The 18064-nt window shown below is 47.5% G+C and overlaps 1 protein-coding gene across 1 annotated transcript in view; it reads left to right on the top strand.

Annotated features, from left to right (window-relative positions):
* The first annotated feature begins 4076 nt into the window (after positions 1–4076).
* AKNA (AT-hook transcription factor) overlaps positions 4077–18064 on the top strand; it is a 47444-nt gene continuing 33456 nt past the window's right edge. Inside the window, exons 1-5 of the mRNA XM_054997227.1 lie at positions 4077–4496; positions 6292–7514; positions 8931–9005; positions 15902–16058; positions 17047–17198. Coding sequence (XP_054853202.1) covers positions 4184–4496; positions 6292–7514; positions 8931–9005; positions 15902–16058; positions 17047–17198 — 1920 coding nt within the window. The 5' untranslated portion in view covers positions 4077–4183. The remainder of the gene's footprint in view (positions 4497–6291; positions 7515–8930; positions 9006–15901; positions 16059–17046; positions 17199–18064) is intronic.

Raw genomic sequence — 18064 nt, 5'->3', positions numbered from 1 at the left:
GCCTCTGGATCCTCTCCGGGTTTTTGAGACTCTGCAATATACAGGGCTTTTAAACTCTTGGTGGGCCACAGGAATGCGCACAATTCCTTCATGGCACCATACTGACTGCGAGTGGCTAGTCTCCGGTTAGAAATGTAGGCATTAAGAGAGGTGACTATTTCGGGGCTGGCACAATGGCGGGCCAGCTGAGCTACATCGGAGCCACTGGCGGAGGGCTGGGACATGGTCACGTGAGCAAACCATTGTATAGCTGAGTCTCGGTTCAAGGGTCCCATGCGGTCAGCTATGGCTTGGAGCTCATCGGGTCTCCAGTTGCGGGTTTCCTTAACTATTCGGTCTGTCTTCCTGCCGTCCTCGTCCATGGATACTATTTCTTTGGTAGCTATCGGATGGAGGGGCTGTGGGGCTTCCTCGGGCTGGGGCGACTGAGATGCCCAGCTATCCTTACTATCTTCTGGGAGGGCCAAGAGGGCTGCGGGATGCACGGCGGAAATTACGGCCTGCTGCATCCCCAGGTGCTGTTTTAGGGCCTCTAGCTCCCTCTTACAAGCGGAGTGGTCTGCTGCGGCTATCTTTGCAACTTTCTGCTCTGCCATGAACTGGGCGGCATGGGTTAATTTTGCAATCTTCTCCTGTCCTTCAATTACTGCGTGCTCAGCCATATCGGCACGAGCGGTGGCTACTTCAGCCTTGTGCTGGGCGTCTTGGAGGGCAGCGGCTAGACCCTGCTTCTCCAGCATGAAATTAACGCGTTCTGAACGCCACTCGGCTGCTCTCTCCTCATGTTCCTTCTTTTCTTTCCTTAACTGCTCTATCTCCTGTTCCTGCTCTTCTTGAGCTGCCTGTAGCTTATTAATTAGGGACACGCTGTCCTGTAGGGCGGTGAAAAGTGCCCAAGCTCCGTATCTATCTTTCTTACTGGACCTAGGTTTCTCCTTCTCACAGAAATCCTGGAAGGCACTTCTGACTATCTGGAGCGGGTCGGGTCCCTTGAAGGAACCGGCTTCCCAAGGGCAATCTCCCTTCTTAACTAGCCACTTCTCCAGGCGGGGCACGGTGGGGGCTGCCCGGTACATTTTACTTTTTAGTTTAAGGCTGATCTCGGGGGAGGTTAAAGAGTGGATCAGCGACACCAGGGGTGGGGCGATTAAAGCTGCTCAAGGGTTTTAACAACTTCTTCCTCTCTATGTTCCTTTTGGGAGGTTTATCCTTCCCTCAGGTCCTCAAGGGTTTTTACCAGGGGGTTTTAAGGTTCTACTTTTAGGTTCACAAGGGGATTTTTAAGGGTTCTACACTCGGTTCTTCTCCACCGGGGGAGAAGGAAAATTCCTATTCCCGTTTCAAGCTTGCCTACAAGCCACGGGACCAGGAAAAGTTTACTGGCTCAGAAGGTGCTCCCAAGCTCTCTAAGCCCAAGAACCAAAAACGCTCAGTGCTTCCAAGCCTCTGCTTAGAAGCCAAAGCTCAGGGGTCTCCCAAGCCTCTACTCGGAAACTGAAGTGCTCCCAAGCCTCTGCTCAGAAGCTGCAAATGCTCCCAAGCCTCTGCTCAGAAGCCAAAATGCTCTCAAGCTCTCTGCCCAAGAACTAAACTCCAAAAAGTCCCCAGGCCTCGTGCTCAGAGACAAACGGTTAACCTGTCTCCAAGCCTCGACCAAAAGACTAACGCGCTCAAGGACTGCCTCTGCAAGTCCCCAAGCAAAAGTGCCCAGGAGTAAAGCTTACTGTACTCCCAAGCGAGGTGCGCTCAAGAGTTCTAACAACTCCCAAGCAAAAGTGTGCCCAAGAGTCCCACTGACTCCCAAGCGAGGTGCGCCCACGAGTCTGACTTAAAACTCGCAAGCGGAAAGGCGCCCAAGAGTCTAACTTAAAACTCTTAAGCACGGTGCGGCCGGCTGCCGCGGGGCTTCAGGAACCTGGCTTCAGATTCCCAAAGCTAACTAAACGAACGGACTATCGATCCCTTCACGTTTCCTCCGGAGCGGGGATTGAAGCCTAAGTGCTGGCAGGAACGGGGTTTGGACGGACTTAGGAGAGACGGGGGAGGGCGGAAAAGAGTTTTATATGTGCTGCTTCAGGATGTATATATATATCTATAGAGCCTACTTCTGGGATCCCACCCACATAGACGCGTTTAGGCGGCCCGGAAGGTGGCCAGGAACTTCACCAGTTCAGAGGTCCTCACCCACAGTACACCGGTTATAACGGCTGGAGGGCCTCGCGGTGCACCACAAAAGGCAAGTAGTCCAAAGCTGGCTGAAGGAGGAAACGGGGGAAAAAGCCAACCCACAAGATAGAAATGCTCACTAGAGCCACACACACTCACACTTTTAATTCCCTGAGCTAAATTGCGCTCTTTACACAGAGGTCTGGAAAATTTTCCTCTAAGTCAGTTCGCTGAAGACACGCGTGTCGACTCACGTGCATTCACACGAACTGGGTTATGCCCGCATTCTCCACCAGTAAACTGTTACCAGAACTGCTCTTTATTATAATGGGGAATTAGCTATAGCAGTCTGTAACTTTAATATTAAGCGCGGATCATAACCTATGTATACGGAGGTCCCGATCCCAGACACTCTAGTGAAAAAGAGGCAGACAACGAATAAGTTCCAAACACGTGTATTGAGTGTAGCGTAAGCCTAGCTTGCACAATCATACAAAGAACATACAAGGTCTAAGAAATATAGCGTAGGAAATACAGAGACGTTCGCATTAGCGGGTTCCCAACGATGATAAGGGAAATACTCACAATCCTGGAGCGAAGCAGAGACACGGCAGCGAGGGTGGCCCAATGCCAGCACTGGGACCACAGACGGACAGCAAGGAGGTCTGGATAGGGAATGGCCGAGGCACCGAGTGGTCTGGGAGACCAGTTTAAATACCCCAAAACGTACCCTGGGGCTGGTGCTGTACTTGGTGGTTCTCACAGATTAAAACAAAGGGTCTAATGGGCTACTGAATGGCTTGGATGGGCCACTTTGGTAATCAGATTGCGATAAGTGACACCTCAGGAAGAGGGGACAAAAGAGGGAGGGGGAAATCCAAGTGGGCTGAAAGGATGTTCCAGCGGACAGGGCTTGTCCTGATGTCATCAGCTCTGGAATGCGGAGGTTTCTTTGAGATGCATTCTCTAAGTGCTTGGGATGGTCGGCACTTAGTTCTTCTCCGGGGCGGCTCCTAAGATATGCAGAGCGGGGCGAGGGGCTCTCGCTGCGGACGTGGTGTGCCCGCTTCGCCGAAATGGCTTCTCAAAGCAGTCTCTTCCTCTGGGTCTTCTGGGTGCCTGAGAACATGGATGCCGGCTGGGCATAGCTGGGGCTGGATAGCAGGCTGCCCGGTAGCAAGGGCAAGCTTGGCGACCGGCTCGCGGGAGGCTCCAGGCGGGAACTGACCAGGGAGCGCCTAGCCAGGCTCGCTGGAGGTTTCCCCGGCAGGCGCCCGGCTGCTAGCAGCGGCTTGGGCCCATATGAGGCAGGCTTCCATGGAGGCAGCGGGAACAACACTTTAAAACACAGTCCAAAGCAGGGGACAGGTACGGTCCGTGGCAGATGGCAAAGCAGGCACGGGGAACACTTGTAACACAGTCCAAACACACACTGGGAAGTCCAGATACAGGTCAGGGCAGGGCTGCCCAGAAAGAGAGTCCTTTTGTGCAGTTACCCAAACATGGAGTCAGTAAACTACACAGTCTATTGTAGCAGCAGGGTAATAAAACAGCAGACAGGAAACTGACACGTGTACCAGAACACACACGTGCAAAGCAGTCTTTGGGGTAGCAGTAAAACAGCAACGCAGGAAACTTTAGCACAGTTCATGGCAGGCTTTAAAGCAGGGGAGGGGGCCTACTTGGCAACACATCAGCTCCTGCACCTCTCTGCTTTAGAACTTAACAATGGAACCAAAGCACAGAGGGGTTTGCATCCTGGAGTATCCCAAAGCAACTTTATTGGCTGTCACTACATATCATTTATCTTTCTCTTTTCAGCCTCAGGGTGAACATACAGAAGTGTTTAAATAAGGCCACGATGTGACCTACTTTCTCAAAGCACAAACCATTGAACCCACCGGCTTTTTCCTGAGGCCTTGCAATGAAGCGACGCAAGTGAGTCTCCCCGTTCTGCTTCAGAAACCAATTACACCACGCCACATTGCATCAGTCTATTTCCTGGGGGCGACAGGACATGGCCAGCTCACCGGGCGATGGCTTAGGGTGGAAGGGGGACCACCACCATGATCAGGAGGAGGAGGAAGAAGAAGAAGAGGAGGAAGAAGAGTGTGAGAGACACGTGTCTCAGAATGGAGAAGATGGACTGGAAAGTAGCATGGATCAATGGGACCTCTCCTTCTCTCAGGAGAACCTAGAGGACGTTGGACTCCTGAAAGAGCTGAAGGCCTACCACGATCATTCAGCAGAAGGGGAACAGACCTTTGACCTAGGCAACCTTAGAGACTTCAAACATGGCAGAGAGAGTGCCCATGGGAGTCCCCCACCTGGTGAGTAATACATAGGGTGGCCATCTCTGGGTTGGGAAATTCCTTATGATTTGGGGGGTAGGGCCTGCAAAAGGCAGGGTACGGGGAGAAGAAGGACCTCAGCAGGATATAATGCCGTAGAGCCCACCCTCCAAAGCAGCCATTTTCTCCAGGGGAATTGATTTCTGTGGCCTGGAGATCAGTTGTAATTCAGCCACCATCTGGAGGTTGACAATCTTGATAATGCGGCAGATGAGAGTTGCTGTTCCCCAGAACTGTTTCCCTGTAGAAATGAAAAGGAGCTGAGCAAGGCAAGTGGGGAGAGAAAATAATGCAGTAGGGCATCCTAAAAAGGACAGCCGTTCCACAGGTATGCCGGATATAATGGGCACCGAAACCAGCCTTCTGAGAAACTCAGCCTCTGGATTTTTTTTAAAAAGCAAAGATATACTTGAAATATATCATAATCCTGAGAGGAAGATGAGTAGGATTTTCTGTGGTAGAAGGCAGGACTTCAGTGCCATTTCCCTTCACGTGTTTTCGAAAGGAAGAGTAAATTATGCATGATAAGCCTGGGTTTATGCAAATCTGCTCAATTTGTATTATTTAATTGTATAGCAGGTTCTTGGTTGCCTGGGTACAACATTTGAATTTATTTGGTAAAGAATTATGGATAGAATGGAGGTGTGGAGAGAGAGAGAGAGAGAGAGAAACTTTTTTCTCCCTCTCCCATAATTCTAAACTCAACGGGTTATCTTGAATATATTGCCAGTCAAAAGGAAAAACTTCATCTCACTGCAGAATTAACTTATGGAATTAACTGCTCTAAGGTGTGCTGATGGCCACAGGCTTGAATGGTTTTGAAAGGAGAGAGAGCCATCCCTGGATAGCTTATTAACCATGGCATGGAACTTCCACATTCACAAGCGGTATGCCTCAGAATACCAGCTGCTGGAGATCTGGTTGTTTTAATGCCTTTCCTACATGCTTTCCAAAGGTGGACCACTGTTGAAAAAAGGATACCAGATGAACCTTTGGCCTGAACCAGCAGGGCTCTATGTCTTTACTGTCTTAAACAGCACAGTGCGGGATGGTGGGTGTTTACCAAATGATGACTAACTTTGCCTGTTAGCAAAGTAGGATGTGACAACAGCCCACTAGTCAAGTGGTTTCTTGCAAACTCTAGTGGGATTCTGTTTTACGAAGAGTTCCTGTTGTTTGCTCCTAGTTAAGACATCTACCTTTTGAAATATGCTTCTGAAGCATGCCCGCTTTGGCCCAAAGCAGGCAGCCATTTAAACAATGGTGTAAGGGGATTCCTGTTTGGGTGTTAACAACTATCTGCACATTTCTGATTCATCCATGTAGGCTTCAGTGAACCGTCTCTGAGTTTGTCAAAGGCTGCATTTTAGAAAAGTGTAACGGTTGAATGCCTGCCAGCAGCTTTGAGCTCTGTAATTAAAAATGGGATTTGTATGGTCCTCAGAAAGGGTCGGAATGGTTGGGTTCTTGCTGGGTCTGACGGTCCTCTCACCACTCTCTTGGACGATCACCTCCTGATGGTGGGAGTGCTAGAAGGGGGAAAGGAACAGAGAAAGAAGTGAGCTGCACTTTGCTGACTCATCCAGGTGCCCTTCCAACGGAGAGGTGGGAGATTGTCCTTCTGGTCGAGCCCCAATGGGAGAGGCAGGTTGAGGAAAGAAAGGGAGCGGCAAAGTTGCAGGGGACGAGGAGAGGAAGGGAACTGTGATGGGAGCTGCTGACCCACAGGTGGCTTCAATGGGCCCATTTATTTACAAAGGCCTTGTTTTTCCAGATAATGGTGACTACCAAGATCATGATGGGATCCAGGAGGATCTAAGCCCCGTTTCCTATTGGCAGCTGCAGATCGATCAGCGGCTGAGCATGACAGAAAAAAAGCAGGATGGTGACAGCTCTGGAGGACTAGAGAAGCAAGGAAAGGCCTGGGAAGCAGGCAGCGATGGGGAGGCCTACCCGGAACTTTCTTACGAGGGCCAGTGCGGTTCGGAGTGCAGCGCCAGCCCTGAGGCTCTGAGGGATCCCCTGACTTCATATAAGCATGGCAAATCTTACAGTTTTACCTCAGACAGTGGGGAGGACTTCTCAGATGGCTCCAATGTTAGCCCATCTCCCTCCAGGGTCCCTCCAGATCATATCCAATTAAGGATAGATGCCTTTGAATCCCAGAGCCTTGATGGCAGCTCAGAGTTTCCTGAGGAAACAGAATTCTCCTCCCCGTCAGCGAGGAGCCCTGAGAGCCACATACTCAGTTCACCAGCAGATTCTACACATTGGACTCGGAACCTCTTGGGTCGCCTCTCTGTGGAAGACCTTCAGAATTCTCCTGGAATTGATGCTGAGACGTTTCCAGAATCCTCCTATACGGACAAAGTGGGTGAGCCTACGGGAATTGTAGTCAAGGTGGACACTGCCAGCGTGACCCGAACAACCAAACGCTATCCTTCATCCACTGCTAAGCCTAAAGAGGGGTTATTAGATGCCATTGGAAGAATGAAGATGCCCCGTGCCACGAGGCAAGTTGGCAACCGGCCATCAGAAAGAGTGAGGAGACTAAAAGCAGATGTACCTCATGGGCTTCCTTCCAAATTTAGCAGGCCGTCAAGATCCCTGAGTCCTCAGGGGAGAGCCAGCCAGAAAAAGCCGAGTTCACATGAGCGTGGCCCAGTGAGTCAAGTGACCCCAGGTGCAAACAACGCCTCACAGTATGGCCGAGGGCAGCTCAACTACCCACTACCTGATTTCTCTAAAGTAGAGCCTCGAGTTAGATTCCCTAAGGATCCACAAGCTTACCACCCTCCCCGGGGGAAGTCTCCCCCTGCGAGATCCAAGGACTCAGGGAGGCCCGTGATCTTCAAATCTCCTGCTGAGATAGTCCGCGAGGTGTTGTTGAGCAGTGGGGAAGGCTCACCTCAGAAATGCCCAACTCCCACTGACGCTGTGATTCCAGAAGAATTCAAATCCCCCAGACAAGCCACAGAGCTGGTGCAGCAGCTTCAGGTAATTTTACTCTGGAAGTTCTGAAGTCTGACACTGTGCTGGTTCTCACTGAGGTGGGAAACCTCATTTCTGGGCTGTACCACTTCAGACTGCAGGTGGGATTTGAACACTCCTCTGTTTAAAGAAAAAGAGAAATACCTGCATGTAGAAAGCTGCCATGTCAGGAATAAGGCTAGCCCTGGGATCTTTGTCCAATTACACCTTAAGCAATGATATCCTGCCTTTCCCATTTTTCAAGATGACATTCAAGTTAGTCAATATAACTGAAATATTAAAATTAAAATAAATGAATTCCCATATATAAAGTAAATCACAGCATGGAAGCAGAATGCCTAACTAAAACCAAATGCTGCAATTTCACAAGCAGCCTTTTTGATAAAAGGGCTGTGAGACAATAGCAGCACCTTTCGAACCTCCTGTTCCAGAGAACAGGAACCACCCCCAAGAAAGTAGTGCTCTAGCCACTGCTGAGCACAGCTGGTGGATCATCCATGTTTGGCACATGGGCTCCCTTGGGGAGATGCTAGATTTTTTTATGTACAGAAATGGCTGTACTTATGGAGCAGGATTCCATCATTTGAGTCCCCGCCCCTGCCATTTGAACCCAAGTTTGTCACCTCAAAATTGGAGCAACTGTCATGGCAACTAAAAAAGCAAGGTGTTTACACCCTGTGCCAGGGCCGGCACGTCCATGGAGGCGGATCCAGCAGCCGCCTGGAGCGCTGAAGCACTGGAGGGGATGCCGGGGGCAGAAGGCCTGGGAAGCTGCCCGTGCACTGCTCCGGCCACCTGCCACTCCTGGCCCACAGCTGCTGCACCCAGCCGGGAGCGTGTGTTGGCGGCAGCAGCACGGGGCAGTCTGAGCGGACAGCATCCCAGAACCTTCTGCTCAGTTGCCCCGTGCTGTTGCTGGTGGTGGTTGTACGCAGCTGCGGGCCAGGCACAGCAGGCAGCTGGGGTGGCGCAGGGCAACTGAGCAGGAGGGCTGGGAGGCCACCTGCGTACCATCTGGCGGCTGAGCAGCGCGGAGGGCAATCTCAACTCCCCTCTGTCTGGAGATCAGGGGGCGGGGCCACCAGCCATGTGACCATTTTCAAGAGGTTCTGGAACTCCATTCCCCCTCGTTCCCCCTGAAAAAAAGCCCTGATCACCAGGAACCAGGAAGACTAGACTTGCCCCTCTCAAGAAAAGAGGCAGAGATTCTCAGGATGCCTTTGGATGCCGTAGTTGTGAAAAACGAAACAACATTCACAGCCCTGACTAAAAGAGTATCTGAGTTTTAACTGACGTTTTCCTTAGACTGTGATTTAAACAGATTTAGTTTGCGTGCGAGTATGTTTGGCTTTGTATTTAAAAACGTAATTGTCTGAAACACAAAATAAATAAGAAATTGATGTATGTTCCCTTTTTATTTAGGAAGACTACCACAAGCTTCTGACTAAGTATGCGGAGGCCGAGAACACCATTGACCGGCTGAGGCTGGGTGCAAAGGTATGAGGCATCCAGGGCTCTTGTGCTACCCGGTGATTTATGATCCATTGTGGGTAAATTGTGTGGCACATTTACTGTTTCTGGGATGGGCAAGGCCCCAGATACATAACACTCAGGTGGTTGTAGACAAGTCTAAGGCTTAGACTCAAGATGTCAACCTATGTCTGGGCTGTAGTGTTTTAGACTGAAGGTGGGGCAGCGTTCCTCCGTTAAAACAAAAAGGAAACCTTGTATATGCAGAATGCTAGGTCCCTTTCACATTTCCATTTTAATCCCGTTGTTATCCATTGCTGCCCTGAATTTTTGTAAAGCGATATGGAGGCGGCAGTTTCAAGCAGTATTTACATCTGTTTATGAATCGTATGTGTATTGCTGTGGCTGTTTCAAAGAGCGCTTCTGGGGCTACCACCCTTGTCTGGGCTGCTATGGTTTTGCATTTTTAAAAAAATCAGCACAAAAATGTTGCTTTAGCGCTATAGAGTTGTAATAGTTGTAGCGGGTTCTCTAAATTCCCAGTTTTCATTTAACAAGAAAAAGTCTCTAGCCCACTTATGGAAATATAAGGAAAAAGGCATATCTCTGCAATGGAAGGGCTAAAGACTTTTTTTAAAAAAATGAAAGCCAGGAATTCCGAGAACTTGCTATACCTATTGTTACAATGCTATAGCACTAATCTATATACATTAAAAATGAATATGCTGGAATTGGACAGGAATATATAATATATATATTAGAGCAGCACTGTTGGAAACACTACAGACATTTCAAACAGTGCTCCACAGCGAATGGGAAGCACATTGAAAACTTGAGAATAGGGAAAATGAATTGGAAAAAAAATATTGGTTCAATCCCACATTGCAAATGGAACACAGCAGCTATGTCTGAAAAGGTTAAAAAAATCTGTTAGCAACTGGCAACCAAACCCATTGTGTCTGAAATGGAACAAAAACTCCAGCAACCAGCAGCTGAAATGGTTTACAAAGGTTGTGTGAAAAGGGCCCTTGTACGTCAGGGAGTAGATTAGACTAAAACTTCCCATGGCAAGCTAGTTTTCTATGTGCAGGGTTTTTTAAAATAAAAAAAAATTCAGTAATGAACCCCCACCCCCAACATGTCCTAGCTGGGCCATTTCGGACTGGAATGAAGGCCTCACCTGACTGAGTGCAAAACAAGTATCCTGCACAGAAAAAGTACCATGGCAGAGAAAGCCATTCAAGTCTAGTCTTTCCCTGACATGGAGTGAAATGAATCTTTTTATTCATGGAGGAACATACCTGAACACCATCCCCCTACAGTCTGAAATGATACAACTTGGATAGGGGTTGACAGTCTTAATGAGAATTAGGCCAATATCTCACTGCTGTCAAAGTTATCCTTTCGGGTGGGAGATGAGATCATAATTGGAATGATTTGCCATATAAATAATTTGAGTTTTGTTTCTGCTGGTTAATGCAGGGTGGGGTGTATGGATATTTATTACTGTGGTTTGAAATGCAGGCCTCTGATGTAAGAAAGAGGCTACTAGATGGGTGAGTGGAGCATGCTGTTATGGGACAGTAGCTGTACTCAAAGGGGAGGAGTGAACTACAGGTTTTAGTCAGAGCGCTGAGGGAAAGTATTCAGTCAGTCAGCGGAATCTGTCAGAGATGCTAGTTCAGAGAGTCTGTCAGATTTAGTCCGTTTGTGTGGAAGTCTGCATACGTGAGAGGAGTGTTTATTCTCTTAGTGAAGAACTGAGGGTCTTTGAGTCTGTTTTTATTTGTAGCCTAAATGGCAACTGTGTGGAAAATTAGTCTTGCACTGCAATCCTAAGAATTGTTACTCCAGTCAGTGGGCTTAGATTAGAGTCTCTCTTCTTAGGGTTGCACTGTTAGAGACTGGATCTATGAATATTCATTTCAGGACCTACTTCGAAACTACCAAGCTTACTAACCTATTCTGAAACCAATACGCTTATCAATACTCTGTGATCATTACTTTCATCTGGAATATAGGATCCCTTTTTTACCTCACAGGCACCCCCACACATGGCTGTTCTGTCATTCTACCATCTGTAACTAAGCCTTATAATACAAAACAAACTTGAAGAAAACTAAAGTAAAAGCCTTTGGTGGCAGTGAAAACTATTCTGGAATATTAAGAAAAGCAGGAAGACAGCATAATGCAGGTCATTTTAGAGCTTTATCACAAGGTGCCATTACAGAAGTTATGATATATAAGTGGTGGAGAATCCTGTCAAGTCATAGCTTACTTATGGCAACCCTTGGTGAGGTTTTCAAGGCAAGAGACTAACAGAGGTGGTTTGCTATTGCCTGCCTCTGCAAGCATGGTGATCATTGGAGGTCTCGCATCTAATTACTAACCAAGGTCAATCCAGCTCAGTTTCTGAGATTTGTTGAGATCAGGCTTGCCTGGGCTATCCAGGTCAGGATATACAGGTCACATATAAACAGAAAAATGCCACAAGTGGTGTTAGCGGTGGGATTCACAGCCCAAATGGAAGGTGTTCTCAAAGTAAAAAGCCTGAGTAAAGTAAAGAACACCTGTAGCTCTGTGTGTGTATGTGTGTGGGGGGTGTTGGTTGTGACCAGAGCCCTCCTGAGGTTAAAAGTTTAAGGTAACATAAGGAGGAGCTGTATTAATGATTGGAGATGGGCACGAACCGGAAAAAACCCAAACCATGTGGTTCATGGTTCGTCAAATTTCACGAACCGTGAACTTTCACAAACCTGCCCCTGGTTCGCGAACCAGTTTGTTTGGTTCATGAAAACGTCACATCCAGGTCAGAAAATCATCACTTCCAGGTCAGCAGAAGGTCACTTCCAGGCCAGCAGAAGTTCACTTCCTGGCCAGCAGAAGGTCTGCAGGAAGTCCATCCCCTGTTGCCTAGGAAACTGATTGATTGGCACCAGGCTGTCTGCAGTGACGCACCAAAAAAATAACCAAAACGAACCAGCCTAAAGTTCGTGGCGGTTCGTCAGAAATGGGATCTGACGAACCGTGGTTCGCGAACCACGAACCGGCCTGGTTCGTGCTTAATTTTGGTTCGTATTTCGGTTCGTGCCCATCTCTATTAATGATCCTAGGTAGTTTAAAGAAATGTCACAGCGATGGACCTAATTTGGAAATGTGTTGTTTTGAAAAGGTGTCTTTACAAGTAAAAGAAAGAAGGGGATTTTTCTCCCCCTTCAGAAACCACATTCAAATAAAGGTCTTGTTTGCTACAGTAAATTGGCTGGCCTTAACTTCCTGCCTTGAACAGGAATTGAGAACGTGCTGAAAAAAAGTGTTCAACTTACTGTTGCAACAAGTTCTTTCTTCCTGTGTGTCAGAGACATACTTTGTCAACCACAGCACAGCAGCCCTGAAAGAGGAAGACCTCAGAATTGAGTTCGAAGTGAGTCTGAAGCGGCTTGTTTGATTTGTATGGTCTGGGATCCTGTGGAAGCAGGACGTTGAGGACAGCAGCCCTTTGCTGTCATCTCTCCCCTGCACAAGTACACTCTTGCAGTCCACTCGGCCATTCAGTGTGGTGTGATCTACTATGATTGGAAGTCACTCTCCAAAGTCTCCAGCACAGAGGGATCTTTCTGGTCACCTAAGATCAATTAATGGGAGATTCCCACAATAGACAGAGAACATGTACTCAACTGCGAGCCCTTCCTTAGCTTCATTGTATATCATATATTTATCCCAGTGATTTGGAAGAGTTACGTTCCTAAAAGGAGAGCAAGGTTTGTGTCCAGTAGCACCTTAAGACCAACAAGATTTCTAGGATATAAACTTGCAAGAGTCAAAGCTCTCCTCACCAGATATCTAACGAAGGGAGCTTTGACTCTCAAAAGCTTATACCTTGGAAATCTTGTTGGATTTTGAGGTGCCTTGGTGATGATGGACAGTGCCATCAAGTTCTAGATGACTTATGGCGACTCCATCCTGGTGGGGGTTTCATGGCAAGATACTAACAGAGGTGGTTTGCCATCGCTTGCCTCTGCAACCTTGTCTTTGTTGGAGGTCTCCCATCCAATTATTAACCAAGGCCAACCCTGCTTAGCTCCTGAGATCTGACAAGATCAGGCTTGCCAAGGTGCTAGTAGACTCAAATCTTGTTCTTCTCCTGCAGAGCAACATGGCTACCCACCTGCTCATCCTAGAGCAGTGGGCTGCTAGAGACAGCACTGGAGGTAGTGCCACAGTGGTCTTGTGCAGCCCAGAGATGTTGTTACAGGTTTGTGCCAACAAAGGGTCACATGCTGTGAAAATCAGGGAGGTCAGTTTCAGATTCGTGAAAGCATCTGAATGGTGTGGCCCAAGCTTAGAGTGGATTGAGAGGCCTATGGCTTAGAGGGCAGCATGCGCAGATGGTGGGGATTACTGAAAATCCTGCTTTCGTTCGTGCCAGCTGAAAATAAGTAAGTGTGAGTAAACAAGGGGGAGGAGGAGAGATAGCAAAGATTCTCTGGTGTTTTTGAATATCTGAAGCTACCTTAAACTGAATCTATTGGCCCACTCAGTTCATTATTGTTGCCTGCTGTGAGCGACCTTGGCTCTGCAAGGTTTGGAGCAGAGAAGGGTCTCTTCCTGCTACTTGAGCTCTTTTTAGCTGGAGATGTAGCTGAACTATGGTCCATCCCTACTGTCGATGCAACCCAGATGTTGACCCCAGGTAGTCCCATTTTGTCTGTTCTGACTTGGCTCTCCAGAATCTCAGGTCTTTCCCAGTTCGTCTACTCAGTTCCCTTGGATTAGTGTTGCTGGAGTCTAAACCTGAGACTGAGAGTGCTCTGCCTCTGAACGACAGCTTCCTTTGCTTTTATGAATGGATTTTTATGAATGGATTCAGTGATGGACTAACCCAGTATTTCTTGGCAGTCTGACTCTGGCAGGAAGGGATTAGAGCGTAGTGATTTTTTTTTAATTAGTTGAAAATATGGCGCCGTGAAGGAGCTTTGGGGAACCTTTCTGCAGCCTTGTTCAGGGAAGTCTCCTGCAATGTGCCACATAACCTGCGCATGTTGCAGGGAATTCTGGGAAGTCTGATAATGCATGTGCTCTATGAATGTGGGCATTGGCTGGTCTGTTCGAGCTCACCCTCAAACCATGGGGCAGAAAGTGTGACCTTGGAGGCACCTGTGGGCAATCTCTTTTTTATATGTACTGCCCTTAGATGGGCTCAGTCTGGATTAGGGGCACATCTACTTCACTTCAGTAACGCAGCAGCATCAGATGTCCCCATGCCACTCTCTGAATCAAGGTTAGACTGAACGCTTGCATGTTTTTAGCGTTTTCAGTGTTTCAAGCACTTTGCATATGAGGGGAAATGCTTTTTATTTTTAGGCTTGGACTGTATCAAAACCACCACTGGTTTTAAAAGTGTCTCTTAACTAAGAACTGGTAGGAGAGGGGAGAGGAAGTCAAATGCCTTCTAAGCCACACCCGTCCTAGGACTTAAGTCATACAGGTTCCACTTTCTGCAAAAAGCTTGACCCTTCCAGGTGGGGAGGGGGGCAGAGATTTGGAGAACTAAAAAGCAAGAGAGGATTCTTCCTGTGGCTTCAGGAAAAGCCTCTCTGACCTGTCCATTTGCTCTTATCTGTGGATGGGCAGAGGGAGATAATAAAATTTCCTGGCATAAAAAGGAGGGTCTCTTTGGCTAATTTGAACTGGAAGCTCCAGGAGCTCAGACTTGGCTCATTGCAGGTGATGGCCATTGGCCATGTGGAGGCAGGAGGACTGAACCACAACAGAAATGTACGGGAATTTTCTATTAAGTTGGAACTTTCTAAGTTAGAGAGCCTACATTAACAGAAGATCTAAGTAAGGCATGCACAGGGGAATTGTGTTGTTATACATTTCTTTTGGGATCCCTTGCTCAAATCTCTTGTTGTGCTTAGAAGTATTTTTTTTATTATTCTTAAATGCTGGTAGTTCTCTGTACCATATAGTCTTCCACTGCTCAAACCATGCTATCTAAAATGGACACCACAGGAAGGGAGTGGTCTGTTGGCAATTTGCTGATCCCCCAGTGGTGGACAAGGGCAGCAAGCAGTCTCTGCTGTAACAAGGTGCTGGATAGCCAAAGACTGCGGCTGGGGCTCAGAGCAGCAAGCCTACCCAGGGGAGCAGGGAGTCTTGGCCTTCCCTGTGGGCAGTTCCCACAAAGGCCAAGTGATGACAGCAGGTACAAAAGAGAAGAATGAAAAACCCCTGAGGGCTGTGGGGCACTGGGTGGGTAGCATGTGCCATGCAAAAACTTGGACTACCACCGGTTAACCCCAGATGCCCCAGAGGACAAGAAAGGACAGTGCTCATAAATTGGCGGGTTGTTCCACCAAAGCATACATGAATATTGTAATCCTTACAACAACCGTATAAGGTAGGCTAGTAGCATCATATTGCAGGTGGGAGGTTGAGACTGTGAAGAAGTGGCTTGCCAAAGGCAGTGATCTCCAGCCCGTAGGTTGAGATCTTTACATGGATAGTGGTGGGGCCCCACCTGCTGGATTGGGAACTCCTATAGCACAGCCATTCTTTTTCCTTGCTTTTTGGAAGGAGTATACTGCTAAGGTGTGTTCATAGAAAGCAAGGGCACTATGCCTCTTTTTGTGCATCCACTAAGAGAAATGGCAGGGTATTGAGGTCACCAAGCAGTAGAGAAGGCTCTCTTTTAGCACAGGTAAGTTTTGAGGCTCTGGCTCCTCCTCTTTGTGTCACTTGTCTATGATGTCATGTGCTTACTGCTCAGTGGGTCTCTACTGATGCCTTGGAGTCTGCAAAGCTTGAAGACCTTGCATGTTTATGGCAGGAGAGATTCCAGCCAGGGAGTTCAGGATCGCCACTCATTCTCTTTGCTGCTTTGGAACACCAGCTTCTCACTGCGTGACCTTCTTTTCTAGGTGCGCCTGTATGCTGACCCTCCAAAACCCCACCAGGGTGTCCAAATGGGGACAATATCTCAGGGCTTCAAGGTCATGACCTTCAGCATCCCCCAGATCAGAGCAGCAGAAGTGACAGGGGGGTCTGGTCCAGTTCTGGGTGCCACGTCAAGTCAAGGTAAGTCTGATAGATGTGCATACAACCTTCATTCCTACCATTGCCATATAAATTGCCCTTCATTGCATGGATTCTGTAGAACTTGAGACAAAAACCTGGTTTGTCAGAGGGAAGGATTTAATTAAACCCTCTCCTTTGATGTACTGTAGTTCAGAAAGGGTGAAGGGTTACACTTTTTTCCATACTGATTTCCTGATTTAAATTCCCTCTCCATACTCGTACCCCCACCCCAACTGGGACAAACACAGCTTTTGAGAAGAGAATTGATTAAAATTGGGGAAATGGCCCAGAGGAAACTGTCACTGCCCAGATGCTAACTGACATTTAAGTCAGTGGAGCCTTTAAGAGAGGAGCATAGTTGAGCTGCAAGAGATCTGTGTAACATGGATGCTTACATGCTTTTTGCCTTGTTTTGCCTTATGTTTCTGCTTATTCTACTGCTACTATCACCATATAAATCCAAACTACTTATGGAGAGGTACATCCAAAATACACAGTACCTGTTTATATACTAATATTATTCTAAAGACTAGAGACTGGGAATTGGCATCTTGGGCTGAGTTTTGAACATCATCTTCCTACAATTTTGACCTAAAAATAACATTTCCATTTTGCTGTTTCCTTGTACCAGTCAGACTTGTCAGTTCTTTTACTGGCACATCATGTTTGTTTCCTTGCCCTGAATTTTTCTTGTAAAAAAGGACATATGCTTTCAACCAGTATATCAAAACTGTACATATAAGTTGTGCTATAAACTATACAGCATCCATGCATGATACAAACAAATCCACAGAACTAACAACAGAAAGTGGAGAACCGAAATGGTTGACAAAAAAAGTATCAAGAAACAAAACAGGGAGCCTTTGCGTTTCCCTAATCCTGTGTTGAGTACAGGCTGCTTTTTGCTCAAGCACCTGCACCGAAGAAGATCTTGTTAATCTGGGCAATTCCAAAGTGTCAACAAAGGGATTGTCTGCTTAAATTGCAGGGCCTTCAAGACAGCAGGCTGAATCTTCTCTTCCTGATTCGGTGGATGCTGGTGGTCCCAGAGCAGATGGCTTCACCTCCACGGAAAACCCATTCTCAGGGGATCACTTGACAAAGGTGTTGGCTGCCCAGGCAAGAAAGTTTCAGAGCCAGGCAAGTTGTATTCTAAGCCAGTATACAGTAGCCACTTTGGTGGGTGGGAATGAATTTTCCTTTAATTGGAATGGCAGGTCTTCATTCACTGGGGAATTCTCATTTAACTTAACGTCCGGAGGAGAAAAGTCAAGCTATATGGTATCCAGAATGGGGTGATAGAATTCATGATTATACTGCTGTGGACTGGGGAGGGGAAAAATTATTTTGAATGTGACAACCACCACCCCCCCCCCCAAAAAAACCCCAACCTCCCTGTATATCTTAGGGCGAAGCTACAAGTGACGAATGACACTTGAACGGCAAGTGTATTTCCCCCTGTTCACTTGTGCTCCACTCAATCCACTTGCTGTTCAAGTGTCATTCATCACTTGTAGCTTGGCCCTAAGAAAGAGGTTTAGTTCTGGTGTGCTAGTTTACTGTATGCAGGGAGTTTTTTACATGGGTGAGTGTGCCAAAATTGTGCATGTGTGTGCACTTACACACACACATTCTCCTGCTGTCTGAAGTGGTACAATTGACAGTGCTGCCACCTTATTCTTCATTTTCTATAGATCAGCTCAAATGGAAATGAGGTAGGGTGTGTTGCAAAATTTATTTATTTGTTTATGAGATTTCTATGCAGCCTTATCAGAGTCCTGCTCAAGGTGGCTTTCAATTAACATAATAAAGCTATCAATACAAAAACAAGCCCAGGGATGTAAACAGCATTATCATAAGGATTATAATGGCTAAATGTTCATTTCCCTCAGAAACCTCTCCTAAAGACGGGGCTGGATCGAGGGGGGGCAGGGGGAGTAGTCTGCCTCTGGCGCCGCCAGGGAGGGGGTGCCGGGAGCAGCTGCCAGCTGCTGGGAGTGCGTGGG

Source organism: Eublepharis macularius, chromosome 14 (assembly GCF_028583425.1).
Source record: "Eublepharis macularius isolate TG4126 chromosome 14, MPM_Emac_v1.0, whole genome shotgun sequence".
Taxonomy (NCBI): domain Eukaryota; kingdom Metazoa; phylum Chordata; class Lepidosauria; order Squamata; family Eublepharidae; genus Eublepharis; species Eublepharis macularius.
This window is presented reverse-complemented; position numbering and strand designations above follow the sequence as displayed.